This window comes from Ochotona princeps, chromosome 5 (genome assembly GCF_030435755.1).
Source record: "Ochotona princeps isolate mOchPri1 chromosome 5, mOchPri1.hap1, whole genome shotgun sequence".
NCBI lineage: Eukaryota > Metazoa > Chordata > Mammalia > Lagomorpha > Ochotonidae > Ochotona > Ochotona princeps.
The window spans coordinates 52,846,994-52,867,101 of NC_080836.1; the positions used below are offsets into that span (position 1 = coordinate 52,846,994).

The window sequence follows — 20,108 nt, forward strand, 5'->3', positions numbered from 1 at the left end:
CTTTGCTCACAAGGGGACCAGGGGAAGAATCTTAAGAGGCAGCTGCCCATTTATTTTGTTCAAAAGGAAAATGAACATCTTTTCCCCTGGCTCAACAAAGAAACTGTGAGTGGAACTTGAGACTCCCAAGTTAAAAAAAAAGAAAGAAAGAAAGAAAGAAAGAAAGATAGTAACGGGTTATATTTTTCTTTGATATTGGGAAACCTTTTTAAATTCTGTGCTGTTCCTACTCACGTATGTGTATATGCAGGCAAAGCTCCTTGTAAATCCTTGGGGAACCCTTGGGAGAGATGGAAGGAAGGAGTTAGATCAGGTAGTTCCTTTGCAGCAGGGCAGATTTCAGAAGCCCCACCCAAAGGACCGGGTAAGCTGGTAAATGGTGGCTGGAAGCCTGGGTTCCAAGATTCCCATGGGAAATGACTCAGGGTTCCAGCAGCCTAGGGGATTTCATGGGACTGTGTCATCTCTGATACTGTCTACATATTTTGTGTAGCCTCCTATCACCACCCTGTGACTGGTTTTGCATGGTTTGTCAGCAGGTCCAAATCCTCATGCATCTCAACCGTGGAACACCTGCTAATTTTCAAGTGCCCAATCTCATTTTCTTTCACTTGATCTTGATTTATTTTAGAACAGCATAGAAACATCTAGTTTGTATGTTTTGATATTGTGCTGGCCTTTTCTTGTTAGAAAGTTGGATGCAGTCATCCCATATTGTTATAACAAATTCAGGTATTTTCTCTATTTTTTTTATCAGTTGTACTCCAAGCTACGTTTAGACTTGGTGGTATTTTGTACATGATAACAATACTTTACACTTCTAACATTACTTTACACTTCATGGTAACAGTACTTTGCTTCAACAGCATTTGCTATATGTTATATATTTGTCAAAGTCAGCTGTTGTTACCATAAAACTCAAAGGGAGATAGCATCTTCGAAAGCTTAATGTTCTTAATGACTTCTTAAAAATTAAAGCAAATTAAGTTCAATTAGGTATTTTCTAGGGAGAAGTGGAGTGAAATTTGAAAAGCATATAACATATGCTATATTGGGAGTCCTCAATTTCCATTGAACAAACCGAAAGAAATAATCAGATGCCTGTTTAAAATAGCTTAGCAACTCATATGTTGGAGGATCACTTTTTAGACCCTCACATGCATGAAACGATTCATGTAACCCTGTGTCTTACACATTTGAGTTGTCTTCATCACCATTGGAATGACTTTCTAAGTTCTCTTGACAGTTTTTTAGAGTACCTCCTCTGCCTTGTAGCCCAAGATGTTTGAAACAGAGTACTTTTTGGTTCTCCATGCAACATCATCTCTGGGTATTTACCACACATTTGAAATACTCAGTGGTATAACATTAGGATTGTTGGATATGCCCATTAGGTGTGTTTATAAACATAACTGATTGCTTTTTGAGAAGTTTTATTTGTTAGTATCATTTTATGATATAGTTCCATAAGACCTGGAATTTCCCTTATCCCCTTCCTAATTCCCTCCCCACTCACTGAGTTCCCCTGTATCATTACTATAGTATAGTTCCTCATAAACAGTCATATGTCCATCATTGTGGGCATGGACAATGGCAGAGAGTGTCCTTATTACTTACATGTAGACCTATTCGCCATAGGTATCTGAGCGCATCTGTGTAATCACTGGCTACTTCACAACCTATTCAGATGTAGGATGATCCCTAAAAGGGTGGCTTGGAAAAAGAAACAAGATAAAACAAGACAAAACAGGAGCAATTGGAAATCATTTGTAGGGAAAACCTATAAGGGAGACAAATTTAATCAATTTAGTACAGGCAAGGTAGCAAACAAAATCCAGAACAATTTTCATGGAGCAAGAAATAAAATCCAGAGTTGATTATCTAACATAAAAAATAATAAAAATCTAAAAAGAAGTAAATATATGTGGCCCGTGTTCGGGGAAAAAAAACACCATCAATGCAAATAGTGTCTTAGTTCCCCTGAGATACTAATAAAGCTTTTGAAGTATCGAAAGATTCAGAGAATTGAAGGAAACTGTTTAAAGAATTAAAGGAAAGCATAAAAACAATGACTCAACCAAGAGAGAATCTCAGCTGACTAGACATCAACAAATAAAAGGAAAAGACTCAATAGCAACTCTAAATTATGTAAAAGATCATTGAAATAAGCTCTCTAGGCTGACTTCACAGACTTGAGACAGTGCAGTGAAAGCTAGATAGACAAGAGATTATCCAAGTTGACAAATAGAAAACATTTGAAGGAAATTGAAGTGAACCTCAGAGTCTTGTGGGGCAGCAAGTATATTAATAAATCCATAATAGGAAGGCATGAAAAGAGGGAGGAAAATGCTTTGATAATATCATCCAAAATAGTTCTAAACTTCATAATATACATTAATCCACATGCTTGAAGTCCAGCAAACCCAAATATGATAATTGCAAAAGAACCTCAGCTAAACCACTGTCAGACTGCTGGGTAAAGACATAATGAAAACCGTGAAAGCGGGACAAGCAGGACAACCTCTCATGTACATGGGAACAATAGTTTCACCAGTGGCTAACTTCTTAGCTGCCTTGAGCACTCTTAGGGTAGGCTAGACTAAGCTATGACTTTCCGTACCTTATGCATTTTTGCCTCAAGATATTTTAAATCTATCAAGTCCAAAGTTAAAAATATCTTGAGTCAAAATTGCTTAAGGTACGGAACATTGTAGCTTAGTCTAACCTGCCCTAAATGTGCTCAAAATACTTAGATTAGACAAAAGTTGGGAAAGTCATCAGACGAAAAGCCCTTTCTATAACACTGGGTGGACTAGCCATGCAGGTGTGTACTTTGTGGACATGAGAGGATGTGAAAGCATAATATGGAGAAGATACTGGGCACACAAGGCACTGTGGGGTATCTGTTGTTGACCTTATGATTGTGAGGGTGACTGCTTGCTGTGGGTCGCTGTCACAATGCAACATCACAGTGTGTATCACTTGGTAGAAAGAAAACGAAATTCACATGTCATAAAATCAAAAAGGCTTCAAATCTAACCACCATAAGGCAGAGACCCTTTGTAGAATATGTCACCAGATTTTTTTAGAAAGGTTTTTAAGAACATGGAATTAAACTACAAATCAAAAAACAGAAATAAATTTGGCAAAATCTCAAATCTTTGGAAATTAGCTATATGTTTCTAAATACTCATGAAGAGGAAACCTCAATATATTTGTAGATATTTTGGGATGAAGAAAAATGAAAATGCATCATACAAAAATTATAGAATAGGTAAAGCAGATAAAGCAATACCTAGAAGGAAATTTAAGTTTTCAGGAAAAGCAGAAATGCCTGAAATTGGTAACATAAGCCTTAGCCTGAAGAAACGATACAAAGAATAAAATAAAACCAAAGTCAGCTAATTAAGGAAATAGTGAAGAGTAGAACAGAATTTATAAACTAAAAATAAAAAAAATTAATGAGACTAAAAATGTACTCTTTGAAAGGATCAATACATTTGACAAACCTTTGGCTAGATTGACCAACAAAGAATAGAGACAATATGAATTAGCAAAGTTAGGAATAAAAGAGAGGCTAACGTTGTGATTATGTTTAACTTCCTGCCAACAAATTAGACAACTTAGATACAGTGAACAGATTTCCAGAAAGACACAAATTATTAAAATGGACCGAAGAGGAAGCAAAATCTGAACAAAACTGACATTAATGAAAAACAACTACAATTTATTAACATATTTGCAGAGGAGCCGGGGCTGTGGAGTTGAAAATAAAGCTTCCACCTGCAGTTCCAACCTCCCACCTGGACACCATTTTGGGTCCCAGATGCTCTGCTTTCAGTGTAGCTTTCTGCTAATGCGCCTGGAGAAGCAGTGGAAGATGGCCCAAGTGCAACATGGGAGACCCAGATGACGCTCCTGATTTCACCTTGACCTGGCCCTGGCCGTTGTGGCCTTCTGAGAAATGATCTAGCAGATGAAAGATTTCTGTCTGTGTCTCCCTCTTTCTCTGTAACTCTGACTTACAAATAAATAAACATTTAAAAAGAAAGAGCAGTACAGAAAGAAGAGTCCAGGCTCAGGTCATTTTGCTCAAGAATTCTATCAAATATTTATAGAAGAAATTACACCAGTCATTTTCATACTCTAAGAAAGTAGACCAGTATTCTATCAGGCCATCTTATCCTGATGCCAAGCTACACAAAGGCATAGTAGGAAAACAGTAGAGCAATATACCTCTTGAGCATGGATGCAGAAATCCTTTGCCGTATCAGCACATTGAATGTAGCCACACATAGAAAGTATTACACAGCATGACCAAGCGGAATTTATCCCTGAAATGCAGGGTTGGTTTAACATTTGAAATCGATTAGATGCAAGATATGATAACAGATAATAGAACAAAAGCCTTGTATGATCATTTCAATATGTAGAAAAAGCATTTGTAAAACTACATAATAATCAATTGTAATAAGTACCAGCAGGCTGGAAATAGAATTTTCTCAACCTGATAGGTAACATCTACAAAAGGCTTAATGTTGAAAAGATTGTTTAAGGCAGGGAGGTGGCACTCTCATACCATCTGTTCAGTGTTGTTCTGGAGGTTCCAGCAAGTGTGATAAGACAGGAAAAAGGAAATAAAAAAGACATCCAGATTGCAAAGGGAAAAATAAAAGTGTCTTTTAAATTTTTAAAAATTTATAAGAAGTGAGCAAATTTCTTGTATGTCATTTATGAAGTTTTAGGAGCATAATCATATATCCCACCTTACCCACCCTCCTTCCTTCCTTGTTTTTCTTTTCTTTTTTTAAAGATTTAATTATTTTTATTTGAAAGGCAGATTTGCAGAGAGAAAGACAGGGAAAGATCTTCAATCTCCTGATTCACTCCCTAAATGGCCACAACAGCCGGAACTGAGCTTATCCAGAACCAGGAGCCTAGAACTTCTTCCAGGTCTCCCACAAGGGTGCAGGGTTCCCAAGGACTTGAGTCATCCTCTGCTGCTTTCCCAGGCCAGAAGCAAAGAACTGGATCGGGACATGGAGTAGCCAGGGCAGTGTCTATATGGGATGCCAGTGCTTGAAGGTAGAATGTTAGCCTGTCGAGCCACGACACCAGCTTCACCTTTCTTGTTTTTCTTTTAACTTTTACAGTGACATATTATCAATTTACTTTATAGTCACTAGCATGATCCTCCACTAAATAAGGAATTCAGCAAGTAATAAAAAAAACCACTGGTACAAAAGGTTATGAATACTAAATCCCAAAATGTCAATCTCAAAGTGTCACTCATATCTATTACATTGTTTTTGTACTCCATTACCACAAACCAGGGAAAACATATTTGTTTTTTCTCTTATTAAAATAACATATATATAATTATAATCCTATTATTATAATATGATTATATATGTATATATAAAAATAAAACTCTAAGAAATTCATCAAAAGGCTAGTAAAACTAATGCATGTTTAGCAAGGTCACAAGGACTCCAAGATCCACATTCAAAAATCAATTGTATTTCAGTTTGTTTTTTTAAAGATTTATTTTCTTTGGAAAGGCAGATATATAGAAAGGAGAGACAGGATGATCTTCCATCCTCAGATTCACTGCCCAAGTGGCCTCAATGATCTGAACTGAGCTGATCCAAAGCCAGGAGCCCATAGCTTCTTCCGGGTCTCCCACACGGGTGCAGGGTCCCAAGGCTTTCATAGGCCACAAGCAGGGAGCTGGATGGGAGGTGGAACGGTCAGGACACAAACTAGCACCCATATGGGATCCCAGTGCATGTAAGGCGTGGATTTAGCCACTAAATTAAAGTGCCTTGCCCAATAATTGTAATTCTATACACTGGGAATGAACAATCTAAAAATGAAACTAACTAACAATAGCATCAAGAATACATACTGGGTATAAATTTAACAAAAATAAAGATGTATGTCATTCAATAAAAAGTTAAAAATGCTGCTGAAAGAGACCAAAGGGCTAAATATATAAATGTTACAACTATCCATGGTTCAGAATGTTGAATATTGTCAAGGTGACATATCACTCAGATGATCAATAAATTCAGTATGTTCCCATCTAAATTCCAGAGTTTGTTTTGTTTTGATAGACATTGACACACTACTCTTAGAAGGAGTCTGTTTATAGTGGGTACTATAAAGGCTGAAGTTTGAAGACTTGAATTGTTTCCTTTGCAATATGAGGTCAATATCTATACTCGTATAGTTCAGTGGAAGTCTAAAAAGAAACCTTCACATTGATTGTCACTTGGGTTTTAACCAGAGTGCTGATTCAGTAGCATAAGTAGAGTATTTTCAACAAATTACGCCGAGACAATTACAACTGCATATGGAAAATAAATCTGAGACCCACACCTCATACCATGTATAAGCATTAACTCAAAATGAACCATAGAGCTAAGATTAAAAGAAAAATAGGAGGAAATCTTGCCTTTCGTTAGGCAAAAAGTTCTTAGATATGACACCAAAAGTATAAGCCATTAGAAAGAAAGAATGAGGGCCCGGCTCGGTGGCCTAGTGGCTAAAGTCCTCGCCTTGAATGCGCTGGGATCCCATATGGGTGCCAGTTCGTGTCCCGGCTGCTCCACTTCCCGTCCAGCTCCCTGCTTGTGGCCTGGGAGAGCAGTCAAGGACGGCCCAAAGCCTTGGGACCCTGCACCCGCGTGGGAGACCTGGAGGAACTTCCTGGCTCCTAGCTCAGGATCGGCGCAGCACCAGCTGTTGCAGTCACTTGGGGAGGTAATCACCAGATGGAAGATCTTCATCTCTGTCTCTCCTCCTCTTGGTATATCTGCCTTTCCAATAAAGATAAATAAATCTTTTTTAAAAAAAAGGTTTAAGAAAAAGAAAGAATGACAAATTGAAATTCACCAACATTCAAGATTTGGGGCCTTTAAAAGACAGCATTAAGATAATGAAAAAACAAGGGCCAGACTGGGAGAAATTTCTTGCAAATCGTTTATCCGTTAAAGGTCTTGTATCCAGAATAAATAAAGAACTCTTAGCACTCAATAAAATAATTGATTTAAAAGTGAGCAAAAGATTTTAATAGGTAATTTGCTTAAGAACTTAAGAATACACATGTACAAGAGATAATAACAGGCACAAAAAGATACTCGCTTCAGTAGTCACTAGAGAAAGACAGACTAAAAGCATACCAAATTATGAGCACTAGAGTGATCATAACAACAACAGACAACAAAAACAAGCAACTCCATGAGAAGGATGTGGAAAACTGAAACCCTCCTATGTTAGCAGTGAGCTCTTACAATGGTGTAGTCCCTTTGGAAGATGGTTTGTAGTTAGGAGCAGACATTTGATGCAGCAATTGAGATGCCGTTTGGGTCACTTATATCCCATATGAGAGCATGCAAGCTCAGGTCCTGGATTCATTTCTGATTCTAGCTTCCTGTTCATGGTCACATTGGAGGGCAGCAGGTGATGGCTCAAGTATTCAGGTCCTTGCCAAACATGTGGGAGATATAGGTTGAGTGATGGGCTCCTAAATTTGGCCTGGTCCATCCCTATGTACTGAAACTTTTGGCATGTGAATCCATGGATGGAAAACTTCTGTCTCTCTCTCTTTCTCCCTCCCTCCCTCTCTCTTAAATAAAATGAATGATTTTTAAAAACTTATCAAATGACTCTGCTATACAGTCTACCCAAGAGACATGAATTTCACACACACGTGTTTTCACACATAAATGCTAATGACTGCATTATTTGTAAAATCTCAAGTATTTGGATTGCTCTAATATTATCAGCTGGTAAATAAATAAGCCAAATATAGAATATCCATACAATGGAATAATGTTCAGCACCAGAAAGTATGAAGTACAGTCAACTGCTCTTATTCACAAGTTGCATAGAAGGGTTCAGTCAAACTTGGATCAAAAATATTTGAGAAAAATGCCATTTCTACAGAAAATGTACAGACGGCTTCATCGTCAGTATTCCCTAATCAGCACTGCATAAGAAATAATTACATAGCATTTACATTTTAGTTATCAGAGGTTGGGAGAATGGGAGTTGTCCTATATTGCCACCCCTCTGGAGACCCGAGGATGACTGCACAGTTACACTGAGCAGCACCAACGGCCCTTGGAAACATCATGCTCACAGGGTGAAGCCTGGCACAACGACCACAGTTTGTACGTTCCCATTCATGAGAAATACCCAAAAAGGTGCCCAGCGCAGGTTGTAGGACTGGAGTGACGATGTTAGTGTGAACTGCCGTGAGAATACTGTCTGGAATGATACACGTGTTCTGAAGCTGGAGTGTGGGGTGGCTGCCTATCTCTGAAATTATCAGACATCTGTAAACTATGCACTTGGAGTTGGCAGATTTCGCTGTCTGTTTTGTATCTCAGCAAGATCATTCTCAAAGGAATTTCCACCCCCCTCTTAACGTTTTGAACTTCAGTGTTGGGAGTTTGTCTAAATGCTGATGCAGCTAGAATTGATTTGTTTTTTTTTTTTTTTCCTTTTCTGTTCTTAAAGGTTTGTTTATTTGAACGGCAAAGCTAGAGAGACAAAATATCAGAGATCTGTTTGCTGGTTCATTCACCAGATGGCTACAGTGGCCTTGTTGAAGCCAGGAGGTTTATTCCACTTCCCATGTGGGTGCAGAGAGCCAAATACTTGGCCCATTTTGTGCTGCTTTTCCCAGGCTGTTAGCAGGGAGCTGGATGGGAAGTGGATGGAGCTGGATGGAACATGAACCAGCACCCATCTGGAATGTCAGCATTGTAGACAGCAGTTTTACCTCCTATGCTCCAGTGTTGACACCATCTTTTTTTATATAAAATATGGTTATTCTAATATCTAGAGCAGATATTACATCCTAGAACTTCTCTTCTTGAACTATAGTCCAGCTTGGCCAGGCAATCGGTATGTGACTTTCTTTTTTTTTTTTTTAATTATTTATTATTTAACTTCAGTAATTACATTGTATTATGTGACACAGTTACATAGATACTTGGGTTCTCCTCACCCCTCCCCAAACCCTCCCACCATGGTGGATTCCTCCACCTTGTTGCATAACCACAGCTCAAGTTCAGTTGAGATTTCCCCATTGCAAGCGTATACCAAACATAGAGTCCAGCATCTTATTGTCCCGTCAAGTTCAACGGCTTCTTAGGTATACCCTCTCTGGTCTGATGACAGAGCCAGCAGAGTATCATCCCAGTCAATTGAAAGCTCCAACATACCATCAGCAAAAATTTACATCATTATGGAATTAATTGACATAGTAATGAGTAACCAATATGTTAAAAGTAAATGCGGGTTCCCAGCCACCTTCTGTGACCACCTCACCTATACTTCAATTTTAGTTTATACACAACATATAACATTCAAAACATAACATGTTATACATAACATCATATCATCTTAAATTAAGGCAAACATGTGGTATTTAACCTTTTGGGATTGGCTCATTTCCCTTAGCATTATGGTTTCCAGTTTGGCCCATTTGGCCACAAAGAACTGCATTTTGTTTTTTTTAATAGCTGAGTAGTATTCCATGGAGTAGATGAACCATAGCTTTCTTATCCAATCCTCTGTTGATGGGCATTTTGGTTGTTTCCATGTTTTTGCAATTACTGATTGTGCTGCTATGAACATAGGAGTGCATGTTGGTTTCTCAAATTAATGAACAAAAATCAACAGCCATAGTGTATGCGAACAGCCCCAAGATGGAAAAAGACTTAACCAGCAAGATACCATTCAAAATAACAGAGAAAAGTATGAAATATCTGGGAATAAATCTAACCAAAAATGTAGAAGACTTATTTGAAGAAAACTACAAACTGCTTAAAAAAGAAATTGAACAAGACCTCAAAAGATGGAGTAACATCCCATGCTCCTGGATAGGTAAAATCAATATCATTAAAATGTCTATACTGCCAAAAGCAATATATACATTCAACGCAATCCCAATCAAATTGCCCAAAACATTCTTCATGGAACTGGAAACAATGATCCAAAGGTTCATCTGGAAGCACAAAAAACCACGGATAGCTAGAACTATCCTGAAGAACAGGAAGTTAGCAGGGGGAATCACAGTTCCGGACCTCTGGACATACTATAGGGCAGTGGTTATCAAAACAGCGTGGTACTGGCACAAAGATAGAGAGGAAGATCAATGGAGCAGAATAGAAACGCCAGAAGGAAACCCACACAGATACAGCCAAATAATCTTTGACAAAAAGACAAACGACAACCCAGGCAAATGGGAAGGTCTGTTCAATAAATGCTGTTGGGACAACTGGTTGATAGCCTGCAGAAACAAAAAAATAGATCCACATCTCTCACCATACACTAAGATCAGATCTAAATGGATAACAGATCTAAACCTACATCCAGAAACCTTCAAACTTTTGGAAGAAAATGTTGGAAACACACTGGAACACTTAGGGGTAGGCCCTCACTTCCTAAAAAAGACTCCAGATGCAGTAGAAATCACGACCAAAATAAACAATTGGGACCTCATCAAACTAAGAAGCTTTCTGTACAGCTAGAGAAACAATCAACAAAGTAAAAAGGCAACCCACAGAATGGGAGAAGATCTTCGCACATGACATAGGTGATAGAGGGCTAATATCCAGAATATACAAAGAGCTACAAAACAACCAAAATGTCAAAACAAGCAACCCACTCAAGAAATGGGCACGGGAAATGGGCAGACACTTCACAAAGGAACAAACCCAAATGGCAAATAAACATATGAAAAAATGCTCAAGTTCCCTGGCAATAAGGGAAATCCAAATTAAAACATCAATGAGGTACCACCTAACGCCAGTAAGACTGGCCCACATGAATAAAAGCACCAACGACACTTGTTGGCGAGGTTGCGGGGAAAAGGGAACCCTACTCCACTGCTGGTGGGGCTGCAGGCTGGTACAGCCTCTATGGAAATCAGTATGGAGAATATTCAAACAACTCAAATTCAACATACCGTATGATCCAGCAATAGCACTCCTAGGAATATATCTAGAATTGATTTGTTTACATTGTCATCTAGAATCTCTGGTTCATGTGCATGATATTACCTTGCTCATAGAAATAATGGCTGTATTAGTTTCTAGTTTCTCTTTACTACAACGAAATATCTGAAACAACACACTCAGAAAGGGAAAGGTGTCATTGTGAAGACTCCTGTCCAAGGTCAGGCAGCACCCCTGGGCTAGCAGCTGACGAGGGGTAGCTGGCACTGGCAGAATTCGTGCAAAGGAAGGAACACATGACAGGCAGGAGATAGAGAGAGTGGCTGAGTCCACCTTGAGTTTTTCGGCCAATCTCCTGGTAAGAACTGGCTTCCCAGGGCCTTTCTTCAATGGTGGAGAACCTGGCACAAAGTCTTCCTAAACATAGGGATTAGATTGTTTCTACACTTGGTACCATGGAAACCATGGGGTTTCAACATCTGTGTTAACTCTTGGAGCAACACAGCTTTTTATATACTTTCTTCTTTTTTGTTGAATTTGTGAAAACAGTTTTCCAATGAAAAGTATAAACTCGTTATTTCTAGAATGTACCTTGGGTTTAATTATATACTTGTCTTTCCTTTGAAACAGAATATGCTTCTTTGGGGTCACTCTATGATTACATCAACAGTAACAAAAGTGAAGAGATGGACATGGATCACATTATGACGTGGGCCACCGATGTAGCCAAAGGTAACAGTGCATGCTGTGTTCTTGCAGAATCGCTGGGGAATCATGTCAGAAAAATTTTCCAATCCTGATGTGAGGAAGTCTTTTTTTATTTCATGTTTTTAGATGTCTTTCATTTTTCACACCAAAAGTAGTTAGAATTCTGCTCATCTAAGAATTCTTGTTGTGCAAAAAATGTTTTCAGGTCCTCACTGTTCCACTCGGAGATTCCTTTTCCATTTTCCTTTGACTTGGGTAATTTCTGTCCCTAAAATCAAGGTTTACAAAAATTAGTAAATTTGGGGATAAATTTCTTTGCCATCTTTTATAACATTATAATGGGTGACCCAGACTGATACATTAAAGGGAACAAATCATAAGTCTTTTTAATGTTCTGAAAGCCTCTATAGAAAACAAAATTTATTATAGGATTAGTTCAGTTCATTTTGTGTACATAATAACATGCTAAAATTAATAAGCACTTTCAGAGACAATTTTATTTGCCCTGCCATGTTAAAGCAATTCTGATTCTGCTTTATATTTAGTGCAAACTTGGCCATTACCTCTGGAAATTTAATATTTTTAATACATGGGATCCCTAAAGAAGGTGCATAGTTCTTTTTCCCTCATAAGTTCCTGTTTTCTAAAGCCATTCAAGTTCCATTTATTTTTATCTTTATTTTTCCATTTTCCCAACTGAAACATTTCTGAGTTTTATTTATAGCTGTCAAAGTTGCTTTGGAAACAACTTTATCTAAATAATGAACACTTATAGTTAATGTTTGTGTCCTAGCAACCCCTAGTGAGCAAGTATGTCTGAATGTTACTGGGGCAATTAACTCCTTTGCACTCTGCTGCTCTGTTCTCCGTGGAGATCTCCGCACCAAGTCAATGCAGAGTTAGCTAGCACTCCAGTGAGGCAAGGGCTCAGACCTGGCGCTCCCTGTAAAGTCCCACAGTGATTTCCAAAAGCGATCATCTTTAATTTAGGAAATTATCTTGTCTGTTTTTAAGTTTCAACATGTGCCATATTCTTCAACTAGGTAAAGTTAAAAAAAGAAAACGTTTTAAAGTTTCATGCTAGAGATTGCTTTTGAAGGAGAATTCATGATCTTATACAAATACAGTGTTCCCTGATGTGCTTAAGGCTTTGGCGGTGTTAATTAACTTCATCGGGTGCTCCTGCATCAGGCATTGTGCACAAAACTGAAAGTGTCGTCTTGAAGATCTTCTCCTGTAACACACATGAATGTCCCTTCTGTGCACGTCATGAGACGCAGGGGCTGCCTGTTGGGCAGCAAGGTGAGGTGCAGCCCGGGAACCACCTGCAGCCTTGTGGAAACACATGTGTGGAACTCTCAGTGCACACGGAAGCAGTCCTTGAACTACGGCTCTTCACCTTACACACATTTGCATTTAGGGTGCTCAGCCAATTACACCATGTTATTACTTAATGGCACTTAGACTGGAGAGAGCAAACAAATCAACTGACTTCAGTCAGCTTTCTGCCACACTCAGCGCCCCGATTCCCACCCTGTCCTCACCCCCACCAGCTGCGTCTTCGTGGCGTGAGGGGTGAGCGAGCCCTTTGGCTCTAGAGCAGCTCAGTCCTCCGCTGAGTGCTGGTTCTCTGCATCAGAGAGGGACAGAGCCAAGCAGCAGTCCCGAGCCACAGGCCGAGCCACAGGCCAAGCACGAGGCAGGAGAAAATGGGAGTGGACCCCGTGAAGCTGTCCAAAACTGCAAAGTGATAAAATCCCTTTAGCCCAGCTGGCAGGTTGATGGCCAAGGTCAAGTGCTGGCGTGTTTGGCTCCAAGTAAGAAGAGGGGGGCAGAGAAGAGACTTGTTGGCTGTTAGTCACAAGCAATGCTCAACATTTACGAAGGCTTTCAGGTAGCCTAAAAAAGGAAAGACAACACTGTCAAAGTGACTTCAGTCCCCTCTGAAAAAGACGTGTGGAGATGACACAGGAGGGCTTGAGTTTTGTTGATTTTGTTTCATATTCAACTCTGTAGCTTTTGGTTGGCTCATGAGGGAAGTCACTGAAACAACAATGTGTTGAGAAATCGAAGAATGAATACTTCATGTCAAATTAAGAGTTGATTCATGCAATTTTTAAATAGACATTGCTCAGCATCACTGCTATTGAGAGAGAATACCTTATACCAAAAGAGAGAGACTCTTTCTGAATGGAAAGAAGAATGAGAGATGAAATGAAAAACTGCTTATGTGCAATTGCTACAAATCAGCCAATAATGTGAAGAAGGAGTGATTAAAGCAGATCAATCTGGACCTGGTCTCAATGTGGTCATCATTGGTTTAAACAAATCTTCGCAGTGACTTCTCAGATCTTGGTTAGAAAGCCTTGAGTGTTAAACCTGACGAAAATACTTTTCAGCCTTCTTCATTGCTGGCAGTAAAAATAAGGCAGAATGATAGATGATTCTACAAGCACGATATTATATGATTGTGATTGTTACTGTTTATGTGCCCTGAGTATGACTGAAATGCATACTGTCTGACCTGCCATAAGGAAGGAAGGTGCCCGCTGTATTTAAAGCTTATATCCCTGCACCTTGTTTTGAGAAATCTTATCAGAAAGTAAGGAAACTGCCTGTCCCCCCATCCAATAGGAATCTTACAGAGCCTCCCCAGAAAATTATCCAGGAATTTGATTCTAATGTGAAAGAGAAGAAACTAGAAAGTTCAGTCCTAGAGATTATTAAATGCTTCTCACGTTATAGCTGTTGAATTTCTACAATTCAGAATATCCCAATTACATCTTGTTTAAGATCACTTAAATTACTCATACTTTTGTTCACTTGACTCTTCAAGTAATAGCATCTTATGCAAGAGCTTAAACTCTTTCCCCATTTTCTTTGTTCTTTCATGATTCTTCAGTATATAGTAATCAGAATAGTGGAGGAATAATAGATTATCAAATTAACCTTTATGCAATTGAAATGTTCTAAATACTTTAAAAAGCTGAAACCTAATTATTAAATTATTTTCAAGTAATAGTTCACTAACATAAAGGAGCCTGTTTGATTTGGGGAGTGAGGCTATTTTGAGAAATAAAGGAAAAGGAGAGGCTTCAGAAAAAATTCTTTAAAGATTATTTATTTATTAAACGACACAGTTATAGATAAAGAGGGGCTGAGGGAGAAACAGCAAGATGGAGATGTTCCATCTGCTGATTGACTCCACCAAAACCTACAAGAGCCAAGACTCAGCCGGACTGAATTCAGGAGCTGCATTTGGGTCTCCCACACTGGTGATGTGACAGGGGCCTAAGCATTGGACCATCCTCCACTGCTTTCCCAGGCACACTAGCAGGAGCTGGACCAGAAGTAGAGTAGCTGGGAAACGAACTCACACCCTTATGAAATGCTGGCATGTCTGGGAATAGCTCTACCTGCCCCATCTTTTTTTTTTTTTCTAAGGGGGTAGACCTTACAGAAAGAATCAAATGGTAGTAGATTATTACCATGAAATGTATTTTTTAAAATCTCCATTTCTACTCAAAATAGTAACTTGATATTTATCCTAAATGCACAGGACAGGATTTTCAAGTGTGTATACATATGGATGATCTCGAGTTTATCCTCCTAAAAAGAATGAAATATAACTGCTATAGGTTTTTTTATCTGAAGACCACGAAATCCTTTACCAACTGTTATTAACTAGTACTCCTCACCTTTACTCACAGGTCTGATTGAGATAAGTACTAAGAAAACAAGCCATGATGAAAACTGCAAAATCTTATTAGAACATGGACAGCTTTGGAATACTTAGTCACAGGGAACTCCTCCAGTGATTATCCTGCTATTTTTTTTTTTATCCAGATCTCATGAAATTACAGTATCCTTATTACATGTTGTACATGCTGACTGGACTAAAAATTCTAACCTCTAAGGGATTAATGCACATAAAATTCACTTAACATATAAATATTGCTAATGTGGCTACCTTATTCTTATTGATAGAAGAAGACTAGCATGTGTCAATGTAGTTGCCACTGTTACATTATTTGCAAAATCATGTGACAAGCAATACTGATGTAATGCTGAAAATATTAATAAGACTTTTCTCCTTGTATGAAAAGGGATGCACTATTTACATATGGAGGCTCCTGTCAAGGTGATTCACAGAGATCTCAAGTCCAGAAACGGTAATGTGGTCCGGGGTATTTTTCCTAATTTAAGAAATGGTGGGCTTGATACTTTTCATCCAAACTTTTCAACACACCCGTCCTTAAATACCGTAGGATTATCTTCTGAGTCATCTGCTGGGTCAAAGTATGTCTTGTGTACTTTGAGTCTTCATTTTTAGATGGTTCTATGTGCTAGCAATTTTGAGTTCTGTTCTTGCTCCTTCTGAATGAGATTGTGTATGTTTTTTGTTGACCATGCCCATATTACCTGGAGTTGTGCCCAAAAGAGATCAGCATGTTTGGGAGTTTGGAAACCTTTTGAAAACTTTCTTGTTTCTCCTCCTCTGTGCTCTCTGAGGTTTATTATGTCTCTCCTGTTTTACGACTTGGATAGAGTATACATGTTGAAGTCGTTTGCAGGAGTAGGCCTTACCTTCAAGTAGGAATAACAGGCTGCTACTTCCATTACATCACTCTGGAGTGATTAGAGAAAGGTGCTGGAATTGTTTACCTGCAGCAGAGATGGCTAAAGTAAACATCATAGGTGCTGCTTTCTAAAAATCTCAGTAAGAAAGAAGGGGGCTGTTTATTTTTAGATTATGGAAGTGAAATGATTAGAGACTCATAGGGTGGGGCCTAGAAATGAGTAGTGGTGGCAAGCAGAGGAAGAAGCCCAGGAACTTGGATTTGCTCGTTTTGTGGGTGCTTTCGGCAAGGGGTAGGGTGTGGCTGGAGAGGGTGACTGTGGCTAATGGCTCCTTCTTGGATGTTGTCACATATCCTTTAGCAGTTCTTACACATTGACTGCCTGGAACTAAACACTTTGGTGTGCAGGTGGCTAGTAGAGCAACACTGGGAAATCATCTGAAATCTAGCAGGGAATCTCAGTTTCATAACTTTATAGATTTTAGATTCATGCTCAGAATTTCAGTCTTGCTTGCCTTGATTGACTGCTATGTATCCTTACTTGACTTCAGTATATTCTCAATCTTTCATGAGAGAAGGAGGATTAGCTAAATTCAGCATTTACCCATACATCCTTACGAAGATTATGTAATAATGGGAAGGACTCCTTTTTCAAAATTGCAGTTTGTATATTTGCTTGATGTGAACATATAGTAGCATTGAATGAACTAGACCTAATTTCCAGTAATTTTTTTTAGCCTGAGAGAAGGGGTAAGACTCTCATTCTGTCATATATTTTCGTGATGTTTAGTCTTTTTAAAAAAAAATATTTATTTATTTATTTTTATTGCAAAGTCAGATTTACAGAGTGAAGCAGAAACAGAAAGATCTTCCATCTACCGGTTCACTCCCCAAGTGACTGCCACAGCTACAGCTGAGCCAATCCAAAGCCAGGAGCCAGGAGCTTCTTCCAAGTCTCCCACGCAGGCACAGGGTCCTAAGGCTTTGGGCCATCCTTGACTGCCTTCCCAGGCCACAAGCAGGGAGCTGGATGGGAAGTGGAACAGCCGGGATACAAATCAGCACCCATGTAGGATCCCAGTGTATGCATGGCAAGGATTTAGCCACTAGGCTATTGTGCCAAGCCCAATGATGTTAGATTTTTTTTAGTGTGTGCTTGTTAATATTATGAGAAAGAGGCATTATAAATATTTTCAAAAGTAACTGAATATACTATTAATAATATGTACATCATTATTTGTGAACATACACAATAAGCTTATTTTGGGTACCATGTTTCCACTAAGGCTATTTCTGCATTTCAGATGGTGCGAAGATTATTTTCTCCACATATCAAAATCATTGGTAGTCTGTATGAGGTATTGATCATTTACCATGGTTAAGGCACTGTGTATCTTTGAGAACGAAGCACCACAAACGGTTCTGCAGAATTCATGCCTGGTCACCTCTCCTTCTAAGCTCTTACCTTCCCTCATCCACGTATTAACAGATCCCAGCTTCAAAGCTGTGTATTTGTCTGCTAATTAGATACGTGTAGATATTTGCTATGATCCTAAAATATAATGTCTTCAGACTAATTTTTATCTTTTCCCTATCCTTCTCCTCACAAAATTCATTCCTGTGTTTCCTTTTTCAGTGACAATACCAGTTGCCCAACCTGGAAACTGAACAGAAAGGAATTTGTTTGAATCCTGTACTCAAAACTCTGAAGCTGGGGTGCCTCTTCATTTGGTTTTATCCCGGGTCCTCTTCCCTTATCCACCTAATCATCGGGCCTCATTGAGCCTGTATCCTAAAGATTTCCTGGCCTGTTCACTCTCTCCCATCCTTTGTGCAGACTTCTTCATCTCTCTTGGAGCTTAGTAATGGATACAGCTCCGTTCCTCTTTGGTGTAGTCTGCTCCGCACGATGCCTCATTGTTTGTAACCTCTTAAATTTGCTGGATTTTGTTTCCTTATAATGACTTTTCTGGACCTGGTCCCTACCTTCCAAAATTGTAGGATCATTCCTCTGCTCCAAGTTTCTGCTTTAGGCCCCCGCTTCTGGCTAAGAAACTACATGCTTTCCTCTCTAGAACTATTCTTTCTAGTTAACTCCTATGTGTTTCAGGTCGTATAACAAACATGTTCTTTCTGGGTCACTTGATCTGACCACCTAGACTTAGATACACTTGATCTTTAGGTCTGTAGTTCTATTTCTCTTGTCATGGGATTTCCCCCACCTTGTAGATCCTTGTTGAATTGTCTGTGGTTAGACTCTAAACCCCAAGAGAGCACAGTCAGTGTCAGTTTTGCTCTCTTGGCTGTTCCAGAACATGATGCATGGTCTTGCCCATAGTAGGTGCTCAGCAATCACTTGTTGAATGCATGAATTATGAACGATGGAATGAATGAGTGGCTCTTATTGCTGCCTTCACAAAATTACTCTTCAATTGGGAGGATAAACTCCACGTACCATGATGTAACAATGCTAATGAATTTCTCAGTATCACATGGGCCGTCCACTGGCAGGTCCCAGGTGAAATCCAGTTCTTCCAACTTCCACTCCTTTATGCCTTTTTCTCAGCAGAGCTGCATTTGCATTTGTATTATATATGCGTCTTAAAAGACTATTTAATCAGTAATTCATGAAATTCAGTTTCTGTTTTAATGTCTGTTCCTTTGCAAAGTGCTCAGTGCAGCTTAAAGTTTTTGGTATTGCCATGGATACTTACAACTTTTTTTAGCATGAGGAAATTCAAACAGCCTAGCTGATTGTCACAGTTCTTTTTTTTCTTTCCTTTTTTTTTTCTCTTTTTTTAGTTGTGATAGCCGCTGATGGAGTATTGAAGGTAGGACTATTTCTTTTTAATTTTTTTAATTATTAATTTTGCATGTAGGTGCTTGTGGCTGATGATTCTGTTTTGAACAATCAATAGATGTCGGTCTCTGTTTTCTCAGATCTGTGATTTCGGTGCCTCCCGGTTCCATAACCACACCACACACATGTCCTTGGTTGGAACTTTCCCGTGGATGGCTCCGGAAGTAATCCAAAGTCTCCCCGTGTCTGAAACTTGCGACACATATTCCTATGGTGTGGTGAGTCCGTTTCTCATTTCTTGTTTGCTCAGGGAATGCACAGTCAGGTAGGCAGGAGAAGAGCGCATAGTCTGACAGAGTTCCATTTGGGACAAGTCTACTCTTTCTGGGGAGATGTCCACAGAGAATCTTTTCAAATAGCCAAGATGATGCTTTGGTTACTTTTTGCATCTGAGTTATTTTCTTTCTGGATTGAGAAGAAAGGCCACTTTGAAGAACCTATTCTCCAAAATTGTGTTGGGGCAGATGCTGTTCTGCAGAGAGTACTTTGGCACTGGTGGAAATATGATGAGAATATGCATGCAGTGCAAATGTGGATCTTTCAGAACAGGATTTCAGCGGCATGGATTGCTCAGATAGTACAAAACCGCCAAGTGTTCTGCCAAGTGTGTTCATTAGCAGGGAACTTGAGTATCAGCTCTTTAGCTGATTAATGAGTTTCTAAAAATACAAAATAAAACGTACTTAGCAGATGGTACTTAGATAGTAAAAATGTGGCTCTGAAGAAGGGTGTGAGGATGGGGACAGAGAAACATGGAGTAATAAAATAACAGGAGGTGGGGTTGAGTGCTCAAGGAATAAATACCATCGAGGGGCATCAGTCAAGGGCCAGCAACTTGTGGAGGAGGAGGAAGGTAGATTCTTCTAGGGCTAGTGGATCACCTGTTGTCAGAAAGAAGCAAGGATTGGGAGAGTTCTTGGATGGAGAAGGAAATTTGTTGTCTTCAAAACAAAACTAAACAAAACTTGTTTGAGAAACAGAAAGAGC

The 20,108-nt window shown here is 39.1% G+C and overlaps 1 protein-coding gene across 3 annotated transcripts in view; it reads left to right on the plus strand.

Moving 5' to 3' along the window:
* Positions 1-20,108, plus strand: part of MAP3K20 (mitogen-activated protein kinase kinase kinase 20) — a 166,423-nt gene that overhangs the window by 69,452 nt on the left and 76,863 nt on the right. For all 3 annotated transcript variants that reach the window (XM_058664646.1, XM_004577056.3, XM_036493009.2), the window contains exons 4-7: positions 11,604-11,705; positions 15,788-15,853; positions 19,064-19,092; positions 19,202-19,339. In XM_058664646.1, the coding sequence (XP_058520629.1) occupies positions 11,604-11,705; positions 15,788-15,853; positions 19,064-19,092; positions 19,202-19,339 (335 nt within the window). The remainder of the gene's footprint in view (positions 1-11,603; positions 11,706-15,787; positions 15,854-19,063; positions 19,093-19,201; positions 19,340-20,108) is intronic.